Here is a 17,432-nt window from a genome sequence, read left to right on the forward strand (position 1 = left end):
AGAGTCAAAAAGCTAAATTTGCCTAATTTCAGTCTCTAATTTGCAAAAGAGAGCTAAAAAGATCGTCTTAGTGTGTCAGCCTTTGATAAAAGTCTCTACTATTAGCTAATAAAGTTTGAAATATTTCCTACTAGGTCATTTCACACTAAACATCAATTCGTGGAACTGATCTCTCAACTTTTGTTTGACATTTCACAAATCCAGCCGCACAATAAAACCATCGCGGGTTCCACAAATAGGTCTATCTCGGGAAATTTGGAAACAATTGCTCTAATGACGGGATTTTTATTAATTGTTTTGGCAGTCTCATCGCTTACATCAGTTTTTTCTAAAGAACGGACTAACTCGCAAGGTAGCTTTCTGCGCCAGGATGAAATAGAGAATCACTCCACAAAGTGACAGGTGCCAGCGGCGGTTCAGATTACGCGTACGAAATTGTGCGCTGTGATAAATTATACCGATCGCTGCTTCGAGCCACCTGTTGCCAACTCAAATTGCAAATTTGCGAATCATATACATAAGAAAATTAGCCAGGCGTAGATATAAAGACGTTAATACACACGAGGGCATCCATCTGGCTGGTGGATGGAATTTTATCACAATGAAGAAGAATGGACAAGTTTGTTTTGCTTCGAGACAATTTGTAGCTTTGGTCACACGCTGAAACGTGAGTATTTAATTTCAATAAATATTTTAAGAGGGATTTCTAGATGAGTATTTTTTGAGCAGCATCGCGCAAGGAAGTTATTAATTAATTTAAATCTGGCAAGTTTGCAGCAAATCCGGATCAATGATCAAACCCAAATGCATATATACTGTTTCCTTTTAACATTGTAACGGGTTGATTTTTTATAGAATGTGAGATGGAGGCATAAATTTTGCCAGGCCACTGATTTTCCCTTTTAATCACCGCGTCACCCTCCTGCTGTTAATCAACCACCGAAAACCTATTGTCTTCACTTGGCAACAAATTCCTCTGTAAATCCCCAGCATTTTATTTTTCTTCTATCTGCCTCTTTCACTACCCTGATTGGCGCCGAGTAAACTGCTGAAAGTGGGCGGCTCAATTAGCGCAACTAGTCGAGTGTACTGCAGATAATAACGGTAAAAAATGAATCAGATTTGCATGAAATAGTTGTTTACTTTGAATATTCGGCCGTGCGTGGGGTTTGGGGAAACTGGTTTGTGGCTGGCTGATCAGCATCTCAACAGCGAGTCCAAGGTGATTTTTGATTGACGCAATAATTGCTTTTTGGCCTGTGTTTCGTGACTAAATGCAATCCGTACAAGTGGCAAAACAATCGTCACGTAATTACAATTATTAAAAGCCGCAATTTTCCATGGCTTTTTTACACAACACACACTATGTCTCTCCAAGAGTGCTTTTGATTGGCGTGACGCGGCACATACATTTTTTCCTTTCTGCTTTTTCACATCTGACGCTTTTGCTACATGATGGGAGGCGCGCACAGTTTATCTCTCTTGCACATTATAAATGAGACGCTTGTATATTGCAATGTTCTAATGTCAAGTCAAGGGAGCAGATGTTCCGAGAGGGTTTACTTCAACCTCAACGATTTTTAGCCTTAGATATATACTTGGAAATTTGTAGCGCATTCAACCAATGATTTTTCGCTCTTCCCAAATCTTTTCTATCCTTTGAAGAAGACGAAGCTGTGATATTTACTCATTTCTATGCTCCATCATTGGGAATGCAAAATATGAAATGAAAAAAGAAATGAATGAATTGTGTATACTATAACTTTTAACAAATGTTATAATATTTAAGTCCCTTGAAAGTAAATTATAAAATTTAATGAACTGTGAGATTGAAAGAAGAGTCTTCATGTGTTGTTCTCATTTTGAGACCTGCGCGTAAAATTTACGAGTATACAGATAGGTATAACTTTATATTTCATATCTCCATCGTTCTTTTTGTGTTGACTATTTTGAATATCAAAGTAAGTATTTTTGCAGAAGGCTCTCGGAAGGCGTTTGCTAAATTTATAGTGGTTGAACTCGGGCCAAAGGAATGTCTTCGCAAAATCTATCTCACACGCGAGCTAGAGCATTGATATACATAATGCATGAACGTGCGGTTCCAAATTCGAGCCACTTTCTCGCACGCCGAGCGCAAAAAAGACACAGGACGCGAATAAATCATTTCAACGGTGGTCAGCAGCCCGGGAATCAAACTAAAGTATATTTATCTACATACTGGTCCTGGTGGGCGTCTTGACTCTGGAAACCTTTGTAGACCTGGCAGGCTGGGCGCCGAGGATTTTTCCCTGTGCCCAGATTGTGGCCACGATCACCGCGTAGCAGAAGGTGATGATGCACGCGGGGATGAAGAAAAGCGCCACCGCCACCAGAGTGATGTACAGCTGCCAGTGCCACTGCTCCGGAAGCTCGATCCAGCACTGCAACTGGCCTGGAAAGAGGAGGAAAACACGCGGTTTTATTGATCCGTGACCAACAGATAGGAAGTGGACAGGTCGCAAATTATTTGAAATGCCATAGATTAAAAGCCAATCCGGCAGTTATCAAAATTCATGATAATTAATTTAATCATTGAAACAGGAATTGCAAACTTGGCTACCTTTCACTGCCCACGAATTGTTTGTGTAAAATAATGAAAAAATCCAATTACCCTCACCAAGGCATCAATTTGCCGAATTGGATTAACAACTCAATCAAAAAATACAATCGGACATAATTTGGAAACGCTAATTCGGTGCGTGACGACCCTACAGTCGGTTGTCGTGCGCGTACGTGACTCTGGCACGAACCGACCACTTCTTGTCAACTCTTCTCCGTTGCAGGCTAGACTGCTTAAATTGACTGGACAGCTGCTTGCGACGCGACAAGCCCAATTAGCGAAAACATTAGTCTTCCGTCGATTTTAAGATGCTTAGAAACACGTCCCGTGGTTTAATTCAACGGGGATCTGAGTGCGGATTATGTTTGCAAAATGCCAGTGACACGTTTCCTAACTTTGGAGGACAATGTTACGGTTCCTGAAGGTTATCCACGTGCGGTAGTGTTTCCACGTGTTTTTCTTTTGATATTTTTATTCAACGTCAATATTATTTTTTCAATAAGATTGGCAATATATCATAATTTTTTTCATTTTATGGTCTGCTAAAGAAGCTGCAAATTTCTCAGAATAAGTAATTAAATAAAATAATTTAACGTTTTCTCAATTAAAATAAGACAATCTCAGCCTCATTTAAATTTAATATTTATTCACATTTGATTTTCACTAACTTTAAAATTCTCTGTCCTTGAAAGTGGAACAAAAAGACTTTGTAATTGCGCAATAAATTAAACTGCTGCTGTTGACTTCAGCCGGAAAAGATATAATGAACAAAAAGACTTCACGGTACATAAAAAGCTAATTATAGCAGCGTTGAAACTATAAAGAAAATTAACTGCTCACATGTAATAAGCAGCGTGAAATTGCAAGGGCACAAAAAATTGGAAATTGGAGAGCGTAATTTGAGATAAGGAATCGTGCGATGGAGGATCGTGATCGGGTCCTCCAGGAGAACAGCGAGCGCTCCATCTCTTTCTTACCTTGCACAAGTCGCTCTTCGAAGAGAAACATGATTGGAGCCGAGAAGAGGGCACTCAGCATCCATGCAGTGGCGATGAGGATGCGAGCCCGCCGCCCTGCAGTCAACCAAACAAACGCAATTCATTCATTCATTCGCCGCTGCAGAGAGGCGCATTGCTTTTTATTTTATTGCTCGTGACACGCGCGTTTAGCAGCGTTGCTCTTCGAACAGCCAATTAAAATTTTAACTCGTTCCTCGAGCAAAGAGTGCCGAGGAGCAGAGCTGGGCAATAAGCGTGAAAAGCCGTCACAGAGCCAAAATGGCTGTGACAACGAGTGCTAGAACCGAAAATAACCAGTAGTTAGACTGAAATGAAATTGAACTTTGAGGAGGAATTGCTGAATGAATGCAGTTCCATTCACATTTTGCCTCAATGGATTAATTCCAACCCAACGGAACATAGAGCTTAATTTTGCGAGAGTAAAACCACGTTTTTTAGAATTGTTTGTTGTCAACAATGTCATCCAGAATAGCAGGTAAAATTGGCCCGGAGGATTAAAATAATTAGCTATCATCAGAAATTAGCTCTACAGTCTGTACTTAAGAGCCAAACAATTTTGGAAAACTCTAGGTTGGCAAAAATATATCGTAGACTATTTATATTTAAAAAAAAAATAGCTGCGCTGCGTTACGAAATTTTTAACTGTCATTTAATATGAAAAGTATCCATGCCATCAAAAAAGTCATAAAATGAAATAGCAATGCGTTTGAAAAAGTCAAGTTGAGCGAGCAAATTAGTTTCGCGTTGCAGTTTCCGACGACGGCCCAATGTGTCACAGAGCTGTTTACAAGAACGCCCACGGCATGACTGTGCGGTTGAAACTGCTGCCTTTAATTAAAATGCGCAAAAGTGCATGCGACAAGACACATATGCACTGCCGATAAACTAGCCAGCATGCAGAATGTAAAAATACTCACAACTGCCGGAGAAGTTCATTGGGTGCCTGATTGCATCGTAGCGGTCAATGCTCAAAGCGACGAGTACGTAGGTGGACGCGTACGTTACTAAAACCTTTAAAAGTGGGACATACAGCTTAATATTTTACGCAAGACGAGAGTCAGAAAATGGTTGTTCCTAGGAGTACAAATTAAAAACAAAAAATATTGTCATATTGTATTAATCAAATGTCAGAACTAAAAGGTATAAGATTAACTCAACAAAATTTCATCAGGTTTAATCGAATGATACAGGGCACGATCTGAAATCTGAACATGATGTTTTTTGTCATCAGCTATAGTGATCGATTGAGAAAATATTTAAAGCAAGAAATGTGCGGAAGATATAAATATTTAAATTCAAAACTTGCCATTTTCCGCATATTTTAGAGTTCACTTGATCATATTTTTCTGGCTGATTTCGATTCATCTCGTGGAGATTTTTTTCTAGTAGTGTAAGAGCCTCATTATGGGGAATGTTGTATTAAAGAAATAAACTGAAGTAAAGCCGTGCTTGCCGTATGAAAAGCTCACAAATTTTGACTACAATTTTCTCGAAATATTTCAATGCTATACAACCAGACTTTATTTGAGAGGATGGTTCCACTGTAAAACTTGAATTCTAAAACAAAGGAAAAGGAAATTGAATAAAATATAGCTTCTTCAAAATTCGTGAACTAAAACAACCATCCAGCATAGATAGCGTGTCAAATCTCCTTTCCCGACATCAGTTTTAGTCAACCCCTCAACTATGCGATAAAACGATATAAATTATTTTAGATTATCTATGAACAATAAAACTCGATACCTTCGGACTAAATTCTATTCAAAGAAACCCAAGTTGTGTGGGAATGAAACGTTTCAGTCGAAGAAATCAACTTCCCACAGATATGGTGTCAATCGCAAAATAAACAAGGCATAAAATATCTCTCCAGTCCACGTGTTGGAGCAAAAACAACAGCAACTCTTACCGAGAAGTCAAACTTTTTATATTCTCACCTGCATGAATCTGATAAACTTGCAAGCCACATTCCCAGCGTACCAAGAGACGGTCTGTTTGCTGATGATGTCCGTCAGAACATTTATTAGGCCGACGCTCAGGTCTGCAAAAACAGCGAAAACACAATCATCAAGAGATGCTGGGTGGAGCGTTGAATGTAAAAAACGGGGCCTGAGGCAAGGTCCCTCCGCTCCGTTATTAGATCGACATAATCACGTGCGGCTGGAAGTCGCCGTCGCATTAATTCGCCACTGCTAAACCAGGCGAATTTAATTTTTGCACAGAGAATAGGAACGGGAGTTCGCTAAAGTAGATTCAAATAACCGTTCAAAGTCTAAACCAACATTAATAATTTTTTTAAATTTTAAACCAACAATTTAAGTCATATTTTACATGATGAATTTTATGGAAAAATATATTTTCCAGTTAAAATTAAAAAAGCCGCTCGCTGTACGGTTGTACACCGAGGAAGCTACTTTTAATTGCAACTGGAAATAATGACAACCTCAAATGCGTCTGTCTACATTGTCCTCTACCAACCAAGGAAACATGTTTAAAATTATTCTTAAATGGTGAACGCAATTTGCTTCATTCAATTCTAGTCCTTTGCTGTTCAACATGCAGTTATGTTTATAAGGATTTTATTCACCCACGTCAGTCTCCAGGTCATTAGGCAGTGAAATTAAATGGCATCAATCCTCTTTGAAAAGAGTGACAGTAAAAAGTACACAAAGGTGTTTTCAAATGCGTTGTCTCACCGGGACAATTGACGGAATGAATTGAAAATAGAAAAATGAATGGGTCTCCTCTTTTAGAGTGAATAATACACTGCGTCTCTAGAAGAGTGGATTTTCTTGGAGTCGTTCCAGGAGCAACTTTTCGAGATTGATTCTGCGGCTAGCAAAAGAAACTCGTCCTCCAATTAAATTATGCAGCGTCGACTTGAGATGTCTTCGGCGCTTTTTCCTCTCTCACTTTTGTGAAGAATAAAATATGAGGCGGCTAATACGAACTTTCAAAGGCAAGCGGAGTCGAGATGGAAATCTATCGCGACAGGGAAAAGCTTTTGTGCCATGCAGATCGATGTTATTATGTATATTTCCTGGAAATTGCTGGGACTACTCTAATATATATCGCGCATCTTTGTAAACTCTTGCACAACGTGTCTATTTCATGTCTCATCCATTACCCATTACTCTCAAACCTATTTGATTTTGCAGACATTCAAAGGATGGGGATATAATTCTTCTTGTAGAACCTTACATACCCTCGTTGTCAAAAATAACTCCTTTGACAGCAATGCATGATTAGTCTAGATATTAAAACATGAGCTTCCTATATCACTATTTTAATTTGAGTTTCAATCCCGCATGACTTGACTTATTCGTATGTGAGATAGAACGAAATAAATTCGCACCAGTGTGCAAGTGACGCGCAGTTTTCATTCCAAGACATGTACCTGCTATGGCAAGATGCATGATGAAAAAGTTCATGCGCGACTTTGCTCTCGTCCTGTCCAGTAGAAGTGCTGCCAAAACCGCTGAGTTGCCGACCAGAATGAGGATGAATAGCAGCCACATGACGATAAATTGCTCCGTCTGAAACAATCGAAAAAGCAGCAATTTTAATGCGGTGCCAGGAAAACGCCGCGCGACTCCAGCGCAAGGGCAAAAACTAGTCTGGCAATTAAAACGGGCAGTCTCTGATTTATCACTCGTTTGCTCGTCTGCGGAAAAACTGTAATGGTTTTCAGATATATGCAAGTGATTTTTCCCTTCTAATTACGGGCTCTAATGACGCATCTATAATCGCTTCAGTCAGTGGTGAAGCTCTTTTACAAAAGTCGTGTTTGAGACAAGCTCGGTGAAATCAATTGGGGCGCATTTTGCATTCGATTAGTCAAGCAGCGCAAGCAAATAAATATCAAAGAAAATGCAGGGCGTCGGTGTAAGGGAAGGCTCATTACTCCAGCCAGGCCGCATCACAATCAGCCACATTGCTCTCTGTAAGTGTGGTTCAACTGCTCCCGCGCGCGCGTTAAGTGCACGACGAGGAATTTGTGCTCGTCGGCTGCAGCTTAATTTTGCGCTTAATCGCCTCGCAAGCGACGCCAAGTCCGTTTCTTTGTGATATATTAATTCCCTTTTAAACGAGTAATGACTGAGAGCCCAATTCAATTAGCTGCACCCGACAAACCGTCGACTTGGACGAGACGCAAGCAGCTGTGTCAGACGAGGCGATGAGCTCTGATTGTCTCACCTATAATAAGCTATCACATTGAATAAATAATATATTAAATCCGGAAATTTGGATATTATTTTGCCACCACTGTTATTCCTTAATTGCTATTGCACCAATAAAAATTACAATAAATATACAATTTGTTGCACGTATTCTTATAAAATGAATATCAATTAAGGATTAAGGCTCTATATAGGATTATATAGGTTTTTGCAAAATCAGTGAAAGAGATTTGATTTTTTGCATTTTGAGAAAAAAATTAAAGATGATGTCTTATTAACCTTCCTGTCCCGTCTGGGGGCAGGACGTTTCTGTATAGAAATATGGAAAAATAAACAGCTACATACCGAGGACGCTGCATTTAATTCTTCTGACAAAATTGTTTAAATTTTTAATAATTAGAATTTGTTTATTAATTAGTTATATTTGACATTGCATGTCAACATTTCATTAGCAATATGTTCAAACGATTTTTGAACCTGCACACAAAAGTGATTTATGGCAGTGTATGTTGAATCATCTCCTAATTACTAATTAAATGAACTCGTCTTGCAATGGTTGAACAAGTACAAATAATAACACTACACTTGCTAAGATTTCCATCAGCAAATAATAAAACTTAAAGGGCAAGTGGGGCGATGAGTGTAGAAGTTTCGTTCTGATCTTCAAACGACGTACATGGGTAATAAAACGAAATCCCTCGAGCTTTCCTATAAAACACTCGCCGAGAGATATTCATCACAGAGCGACAACACGGTATATAAAATTAATAATAGACTCGTCGCTGCTGACTCGAGGTTAAAAATTATTAAGTGTGTGCTTCTCTTTGAGGAAATGTTCCTCTTCTCGTAAAACTGCAGCTGTAAAACAAAAATAATCCGACTGGCGTCTAATAAATCATTTGCTTCCTCACGAGATAATTTGCGTCTTGCAGAAAAAGTAAGAATGTACTTAAGGCTGTGACCCCTTTACTCTAATTCTTTGTTCTAAATTCATAAAATTTAATATTAAATCGGGAATTTAGTTGCTGGAAAAATTGTTTTCACTCTTAAGACAAAGTTTTTTTAATTGCATCTATGTATTTAGGGAGATATTAATAATTGAATTTTAAAATCACAGATTTTTGTACTCTCCTTCAAACAGGAAAAGTTCAAAATCCAAAAATTCCACACTTTAATATAGATCAAATTCATTGCCCCTTTAATATCCAGCCCATTTCCAAGTATTGCAATAGTTGCATTCATTAGTAATTGATAAGAAGTTAAAGATATTTTTGACATAGCAGAAAGGCAAGCAGAATTTTCAGGTTTGTCCAAATATTAAAAGTCCATGAGCATACCTCAACTGGTTGCTGCACTTACTGTCAGTGCATTTCATCAATTGACAGATTGACATTTTGCTTTTAATAGTTTTTAGTCAAGCTCAAGAATAAAAGAGCAAGCACCACTTGCAATCGATTAATGTGTCAAAAGCAGTCGAGAGACTTGAACACGAGAAAGTTCCTCAAAGTTTCCTGACGGTCGTCACAAACTGCAAGTGAAAAAGCAGTCCTGTTTTCCTCTCTCAGTACTCGGAATGAAAATCGCTGGCTGGCTCGGCTGGTGTAATTACAGAGTGCCGGTCGCTTGCTCGCTATTATTATCATGGTGCGCGGCTGTCGTCATTATGGATTCGCCGCATTTATCGCACCGCTACAATAATAATTTATGCATTCTCGCCGGGGCCATCAAGCAAGCAAACAGTGCGAGCGGACGGCCGAGTGCTCCACATCCTGACCTAGGCCAAGTCTTTGCTTCTTGCTCGCGCGCCTCGTGTCAGTGCATGCAGTCCGCGCGCGCCTCGCGATTTCGCTCGGGGCAGTGAATGAGCTTGAAAAATTGGCTGCCGGTGCTACAGTCTAGTCCAACGACCGTCCTTAGACTCAAATTGCGTGCTGAGGAAACATCAGATTCGCATCAGTAGACTCTAACGTTGGAAAAAGACGGAAAATTGGTCTTTTTCGCCAACTGCCTGAGACACTGGGATTTTCCAAAAGCAATTTAATTGTTTCTCAAAGTTAAGAACTAGTACTTCAGTCGTGCAACTCATAACACAACAACTGTGATGTGTTGCCTAACAGAAAAGTCACACCGTGACAAAGGATAAATGTTTTTGTGAAAATAGTACAAGCCCATCAAAATGGAGTTTCTCCAATTACTTATATATAGTTGTTTATTATTGTTCATACACATATCACAAAAAACAGCTATATATAAGTAATTGAAGAATCATACCAGAGGAAAGTGAGAACTAGAACACTGAAGGTAGTGCAGAGTAGGATATTTATTTGTTAAATGAGCCACACTGTGCAGAAATCTATGGTAGCAAGCCAGCAATTAGCGAGTCAGTCTGCCGAAACCAATCCTCCCTGGCCAGGGGCCAGATTCGCGCGACGCGTAGGTATGGCGTCGACTGGGGTACAGCGCTTAGAAATGGGCAAATGAAAATGTGGTAAATAAGCGAGAGTTTTTGACAATATTGTGATATGATTTGCATTACATGAATGAATTAAGTCCATATTGGGTCGGAAAAACACACTCACAACATTCTAAGCAAATGAGAGCTAGAAGAGTCCCGGATTTCTCGACACCATCTTGGATCTGACCGGTGGGAACCAATTTCAAAACGCATCTGACCACTGATAATATTTCCAAATCAGAATGGACTCGTCAATGCAATGCAAGAGAGTCAATTGTAGGCGAAAATCAGCCCTCATTCGACTTCTAAACATTGCAAGTGTACGCAAAGAATTAACTCATAAGTAAATCTTGCATTTTCTCATTTTACTTTTTGCGCAAAATCCCCATTTTTAAATAATACTTTAACGAACATATTGGAGTCAATTAAGACAGTAACATTATTGTGTCAGAATGGAGTGAGTTTGTGCAAATGCTTTACTAAAAATCTCTTTGAAGTGAACTTTATAAAAAGTTCATGAATTTTTAAATGCATATGAAAAGGATGTGTTTTAATTTAACTTTTAATAATGACGAACAAAAAAACAAACATATAAATTTAATGCAACACATACAGTCCTCAATTCAAGTAGTTTTTTATCTTTATTTTGCCCTTAATGCTGCTATTGCGGCAAGCTCGTCGTAATTGGCAACTCGCAACAAAGAATCTTTCCGCCTAAAAAGAAGCAAGTGAAAGATTTTTGTCGGGATTCACTTGGAGTGCCATCATCTATATCTTCTATTTACTTCACTGCCCTATTGCCCTATTGTGCCTGACGCGGCGCATATCGATTCCCTCGAACACAATACACCAGGATATCGTCAGCATGGAAATTTATATTGGTACGTAGTCGCGCAAGAAGAAGTTGGGGCTAGTATGTGCCGGCCGCGCGCGCACATTATGTGTGTGATGGAAGCAGATGCTGAGGGAAAAAATGGCGCGCCGGAGCACGCCACTTCGCCTTCTATCACGCTGCAAAAATGCCTGTCTGCGAACGCCAGCTGCAAAATGAAAATGAATCGAGCGCATTCTCGAGTGGAGTAAACCGAATTTGCGCGACACCAAACGCCTAGTTCCATGCAGCACGCCGGGTTCAAAAAAGCAAAGCCACGCCGGTCGAGCGAGGAAAAGAACTCGGGCGCAGCAAGAGCTACAATCAACTTGCATTTCTTTCTGAACGAGTTTTCAACAAGTGTTACACACTCACACTACCTCAACGACTTGGCAAAACTTTTGTTTGCGCGGGTGCTACTCCTTGATATTTTCCAGAGGCGATCTTCATGTGCGAGCTGCGTGTCCTCCAGAATGAAAAACAATTGCGACCGAGATGCTGAATGTTGTAATAAGCGATTACATCAACAGCGACAAAAACAATTGCAGAATTTTTCGAAGTTGCATGTTTCATAACTTAAAATATTAAAATTTATGTGGAAAAAGGGATAGAGAACAATACGTCTTTGGGAGATAGAAGGGTTGAAATGATGAAGACCGATGAATTCAGATTGACGAATTTTGTTCGTGGATTAGGTTACAGTTGGAAATCCGATCCACGAACAAAATTCGTCAATCTGAATTCATCGGTCTTCATCATTTCAACCCTTCTATCTCCCAAATTGGTCACTACTTTGGGGGGTAGTAGGTGGAAATTAAACCTTGCGGGATTTTCAACGAATTCTTCTCTTATTGAAACAGCTAGTCACTTGGCGACTTAGTCTAACAGAATACAAGGACCCGATTGAGCCGGGTCCTTCACAATTAAACGCTCGGAACTCTTAAGATGCGACTTGTTGGCTCGTGTGTCCGGCGAAAACTAATTTAAATTAAAAATCTCTCTCTCTGTTGCATTAACGAATTTCTAACAATCATGAATAACAATACCCTAGACTAAAAATGAAAAAGGAGTGGGAGCTCGGCTCCGCAACCACTACACGTCCTTATAGCACTAGAAAAGCTTTCTAAACTTTTATTTATGCTAAAGTTTCAACATATAATATATCACCCTGAAATGTAGATTACAGTTATTTCATATTATATCTCTATCAGATTTATAGCCTTAATGTGGGGTCAAAATGTAATAACCAAAATTAATCATGGTCTTGTCAGACATCAAAGCGCTATGCAACCTGCGTGACATTACAGACATCACCATTAATTCACTAAAAAAGCCTCCATGATGGTTACAGTCCAACGGGGTAGAGTAAGGGCTTTTTAAAAGGTTCGGTCCGCCTTTTTGCGTCAGTCAGGCAAAGAGGCCGACTTTTAACAGCGAAATTCAATCTCCAGCCGCTTCTGGCATAGGGGTTCAAGCAACTGCAAAGCCTGCACACACGAAATGTCCACATCATGAATATGCAAATTCTAGTGGGGCAGTAAACGCCCTTTCGTTTCTGCGGCACGTGCTTGCACAAGAGGCCATGCAACTCTAAATGCAGGTGCACGCAATCAACTTCCACTTGATGATGTGTTTATTTACTACAAACTCGAGAGAGCAGGACATGAATCCACGCGTGTGCTGTGTTTATCCACACAAAGAAATGATTTTGAAAACAAAAGCAAGCATTTTTAAAATCCAGAACAAAACATTGTTATGCATTTCATGCTATGCAGGAAAAGTTCAAGCAAGTGCACGTAAAAAGTTTCAGCCTCTTAAAACAACTTGTCAAAAGGGATGTCAGACACAGGGAGGCAGTAATGAGCTCGCAGACTTTCTGCCTGTAAACTTTTATACAAACTTTGTGGTAACCATAGCCAATCGATAATACGAATGCGTCGTACCAATGCACTTCAAATTAGAAGTTTTCTGTGTTCTGAAATACCAATGCACCTCAAATTAGAAGTTCGCTCCTTGTTTCTAAAGCCGTTTTCTCTACTAACTACAAGAGAGAATTTAAATCCACCATCAAAGCAACGAGGATTAAGTTCGATTTTCTAATACAACAGAACCAAACTTCAGTGAAGTTATTTTATCCTAAAACCACTATTAACTTACGAATGTATATAAATTTCCACATCTCATGGATTTTAGTTTCATCAAGAATACCAAAAATGCGAACAAAACGAGTTGTGCAGGTTTCATTAAATTTTAATTCCGTTTTGCATTGTAGTAATGAATAGTTCAATATAGACTCATTTGTTAAGGTTCAGCAGGGCAACTGCTGCAAAATGTTTATAATATGTAATGCTACATATACAAATATCTTTTCTGCACTAGAGAAAATTTGATTCTCGTAAAAATATAAATATCGATCAAATAGTATGTTGTTGTTGTTCACGAGCTAAGTGGAGAATGACAAGGCGTCTCTTGGAGAGAAATATTCCTCCAGGAAATGCCATGTCAAGAAAAGGAGCTTATTTTTTGCATGCGTTCCCGATCCATCCCGAGTCCAGAGATCACATTTGCTCCCTACACTTGTTTATCAGCTCAAAGGAGCGCAAACTAGGAATTCACCCTCGTGCTTTTTGAGCTGAACCATAAAGGGGTGAACGCGCTCCAAGCTTGCTTTATCTCTCTGGAGAGGAGATCAGAAAAATCCGTCCTCTTTGCTGACTTGGTAATCAAGAAAGTGGAGGAAACCGGGTTTCCGTTCAGAAGAATGGCCAAGGGGAAGCGAAATAATCCCACTTGCGCTTAATTTTTCTTCCTGGAGCATCGATCAAGCGCGGGGTTAATTGCACGCAACGAAAAAGCCCATAAAATATCGGCCAGCCGCCGAGTTTGTGCCAATGCATTTATGTGGCAGACTGGAGGCTGCATTAATTTGCAGTAAAACTGCATCCACTCGTTTATGCGAGTTCCCTTTTGCTGCGAGAGCAACACGTCATCACGGCAAGAAGAAAAGTAGCCGCACTGCAGACGATACCAGAGAGCGAAGCAAAAAAGCGCACCTTTCTCTTACATATATGTGCTCCGTACATGCTCCATCTTCAATCCGCACGAGCACTATTTTTATTTATTAATGACCGCTTGCTTGAATTGCATGTTGGTCGTCGAGTTCGAGAAGCGCTGTCTGAAAATGTCTTATCGGATGCAGTCTGGGAAATAAGTGCACCCTTTCCTTATGAGAGCAGAGAATGTTATTTACCCCGTTTTGTATTGGACAGAAATAACAAACTGGATGCCGCTCCAATACATTCTTTGAAATTGTTTGCCCGACTCTTTTTTATAGAATAGCAGGCGAATAAATACGGGGTCACACACACTAGTGGAGTGTATTGAGGGTGTGTGGTGTTTGACGTGACTTGCCAATAATCGTTTCCATTTGTGAAGCCATATCGTTTGTGGGCGCTGATAAAAGAAAACACGGAAGTATCACATGAGTCGATTTAATTGACGATATGATGATAAAAACCTTTACATGAACGGTACAACATTCAGTTCCATGGAGCTAAAACCTGATTTTGTATGATATAGCCCTTCGTTTCTGACTATTTTGTTTCTAATGTATGTATAAATTTTAAATGGCAGGTTTGATTTGTTCGTTTTATCTGTCACAGCCTTTGAATTTTCATTTCTAAGGAAATTTCTAAAATTTCTAAATAAATGTTTTTTTTATAAAAAGAGAAGGAAATTAAATACAAAGTAAGATGTTAGAGATATTTCGAGCTTCGTTTGTTTCAAAGTAAATTCAGTTTGTTATTTCTCACGTTCGTATTTTTTGTTTGAGATTACAAAAGATGGGGATAAATAATGTGTCCCTAGCCGAGAAAAGAATTTATCTTCCGAATATACGGCTCCCTCACGGCACCCTGGCTGATTTCGAAAACGAACGGAACTCCCGCGAAAACGAGCTGGAAATAGAAAATCCTGTGAAACAGAGGGAGTGATAATCCATTTTTTGTTTTAATTCTATGCAACCTAGTTTTGTGTGTGAGCCATGTCTCTAGATCTTTAGCCTGTGGGCTAGTTGGCCCGCATGACAGAAATCCAGATAGTCCATCAAAGTAAAATATGTTTTCACAAAACCAACACACGACGCAAGTCATTTCATTTCCGAGAATAAGATCATTGAAGCATAGGGAAGGGAAAAAGCTACTCAATTCTGCAAACGGGTTCAGATCTAGATAGCTTTCATATGATGAAAAATATATGCTTAATTTTGGCCGGGAAACGCTTCAAACAAGTCAAAAGCCTTTCAGCTCTTTGGATTCCGAGCGATAATAACATTCGTCCAGAAGCGCTGACCACAACTGGTTTTTGTTCCGAGCAGACAGGCTTTGCCATTTTGCACTAGGCGGTTCTTTGACAGCGGCGAACCTTTTATTATTCCTCGCTCTGATTGATTTAAGCTACTTGCGCAGCACAGACTCTGATAATGAGAGTGAGGAGGACGTGTGTGGAGCCTACGCTGCGAGCGCGCGGAGAAAAATTGCCTGCCGATCTCAGTCTGATTGTGAAAAAGCAGATCCCGAAGACTGTTAAGCAGCGGAATAATAAATGAAGCAATAAACGCTGGGTAAAATGTAATTCAAGAAATTTCGAGTCATACATAACATTGGCTGATATGTATCGCCGAGTGGACGAAACGACGAGCCGTGCCAGTGTAATTGAGTATTCACTAGATTTTATTTGCGGACGCGAAGGATAAATTGTGGTTGACCAGTGAGCCGGTAGGCAGCATTGCGAGACAGTAGGCACGAATTCAAAGAAATAATGAGATCCATTGGCGTAGCGGTCGAAGATACTAGGATTTTGACTCTTCTTAATCCTGAATTTTTGTGATACTCACACATAAATCAAGATATTGTATGTTTTTTACGATACCTTTTACAGGATAATATATTCTATTTGTCAATATTTTTCTTTTATTTAGGATTTTTTTACAATTGTGTATTAAAAAAGCATGATTCTGATCTATTCTGAGAATTCAAGGGGACCAGCAGTTGAATTAATTAAATAATTCAACTGCTGGCGTGCTATATGAAATCCTTTTGATTATGTAACGATTTAAAACTTTAAATAAATAATAAAGACCTAAAACTATTCTTACCAGAAAAGACAAATAATTTCCCTCTGAAGAATTTACCAAAAAAACCTAAACCAGACTTTAAAATAAAATTATTTGTACCATTCTATTAAGTTAAGTTGACCAAAAGTCATGATTTTTCATTGCTACGAAATAAAAATCTTATTGATTTTACTTTTCAATTCAGGTGATGCAGCAAGGGCAAAATCGTGTTCTTTGCTAAACTCATGCTGGAAATTTATTATTTCGTGGGGCTATTAAGAAACACGTATTAAATCGCACTAGGACTTGAAATAATTTATGCCATTACAGCGAGAGATAGTATCTGCGTGCGGCGGCCCCTGTGATTTATAGCCCCGCCTTTTGGATTAGGAAGCACCGACTAGCTTTACTAATTTAAAAAGTGTCACCGTGCTCCTATTTTTGCGAAAGTGCTCCAACCAGGTTGGCAAGCAATGGAGTTGTTAGGTTCTTTTCGAGTTTGTTTGTCTGGCTGCAGATAATTTGCTGGAGAGGAAAGTCTTAATTATGCTGTAGAACCAGTCGAGCAGCGAGCCGGATAAATGAAATTTTAATACACATGCACTAGTCTGCAGAGATATAAAGTAACAAAGAGTGCAACAGTGATTAATCGAAGCTCCAGCTAGCTCCCAGCTCTAATTATAATTGCGGGAGAGGTAATTAACGTAATTTCTCATTGACATTCCTCTAACAGAGCGGCTAATTGCTGAGTGGCGTATAAGCGCCTAGAGTGCCGCATTGCTGCAGGTTTTGCGAGAAAAATTGCCGTGCTTCTCTGGAATGAGTGTGATTAGTGGTTTTGAGAGATTGCATCGTGTTTCTAGGAATCTCTGACTCTTTACGAAAGGTATATTTTCATGGCTGGCAATGACAAATTTACGCTGCAATTGTGCCAAAAGCGTTTCTAAATTGAGTATTTTTTGCCAACGGAGATTCACAGTAAAAGCTCTGAAACTACTATACTCAGTTTTAAGTTATTTCCAATAAGTATGACATTAAAAACGTAAAGAACTATTCTTTAATCATGCAGATTCGATATCTATAATTGTGTCGACAATTGAAATTGAGGTTTTTTTAACCTCGCCCTAAGTTTATTCCTTACGAACGGCAGTTGCAAAATAATGTTTGCAGTTCAAGCTTCAATTTCTACATAAGATA

The 17,432-nt window shown here is 39.3% G+C and overlaps 1 protein-coding gene across 2 annotated transcripts in view; it reads right to left on the reverse strand.

Annotated features, from left to right (window-relative positions):
• The window catches only part of LOC135938562 (cardioacceleratory peptide receptor-like), a 49,959-nt gene that overhangs the window by 7,051 nt on the left and 25,476 nt on the right, over positions 1-17,432 (reverse strand). For both annotated transcript variants that reach the window (XM_065482260.1, XM_065482259.1), the window contains exons 3-7: positions 7,013-7,151; positions 5,553-5,656; positions 4,536-4,629; positions 3,577-3,672; positions 2,219-2,431 (exon numbers count right to left, since the gene is read on the reverse strand). In XM_065482260.1, the coding sequence (XP_065338332.1) occupies positions 2,219-2,431; positions 3,577-3,672; positions 4,536-4,629; positions 5,553-5,656; positions 7,013-7,151 (646 nt within the window). The remainder of the gene's footprint in view (positions 1-2,218; positions 2,432-3,576; positions 3,673-4,535; positions 4,630-5,552; positions 5,657-7,012; positions 7,152-17,432) is intronic.

The sequence above is a fragment of the Cloeon dipterum genome, chromosome 3 (genome assembly GCF_949628265.1).
Source record: "Cloeon dipterum chromosome 3, ieCloDipt1.1, whole genome shotgun sequence".
In the NCBI taxonomy this organism is placed as follows: Eukaryota; Metazoa; Arthropoda; class Insecta; order Ephemeroptera; family Baetidae; genus Cloeon; species Cloeon dipterum.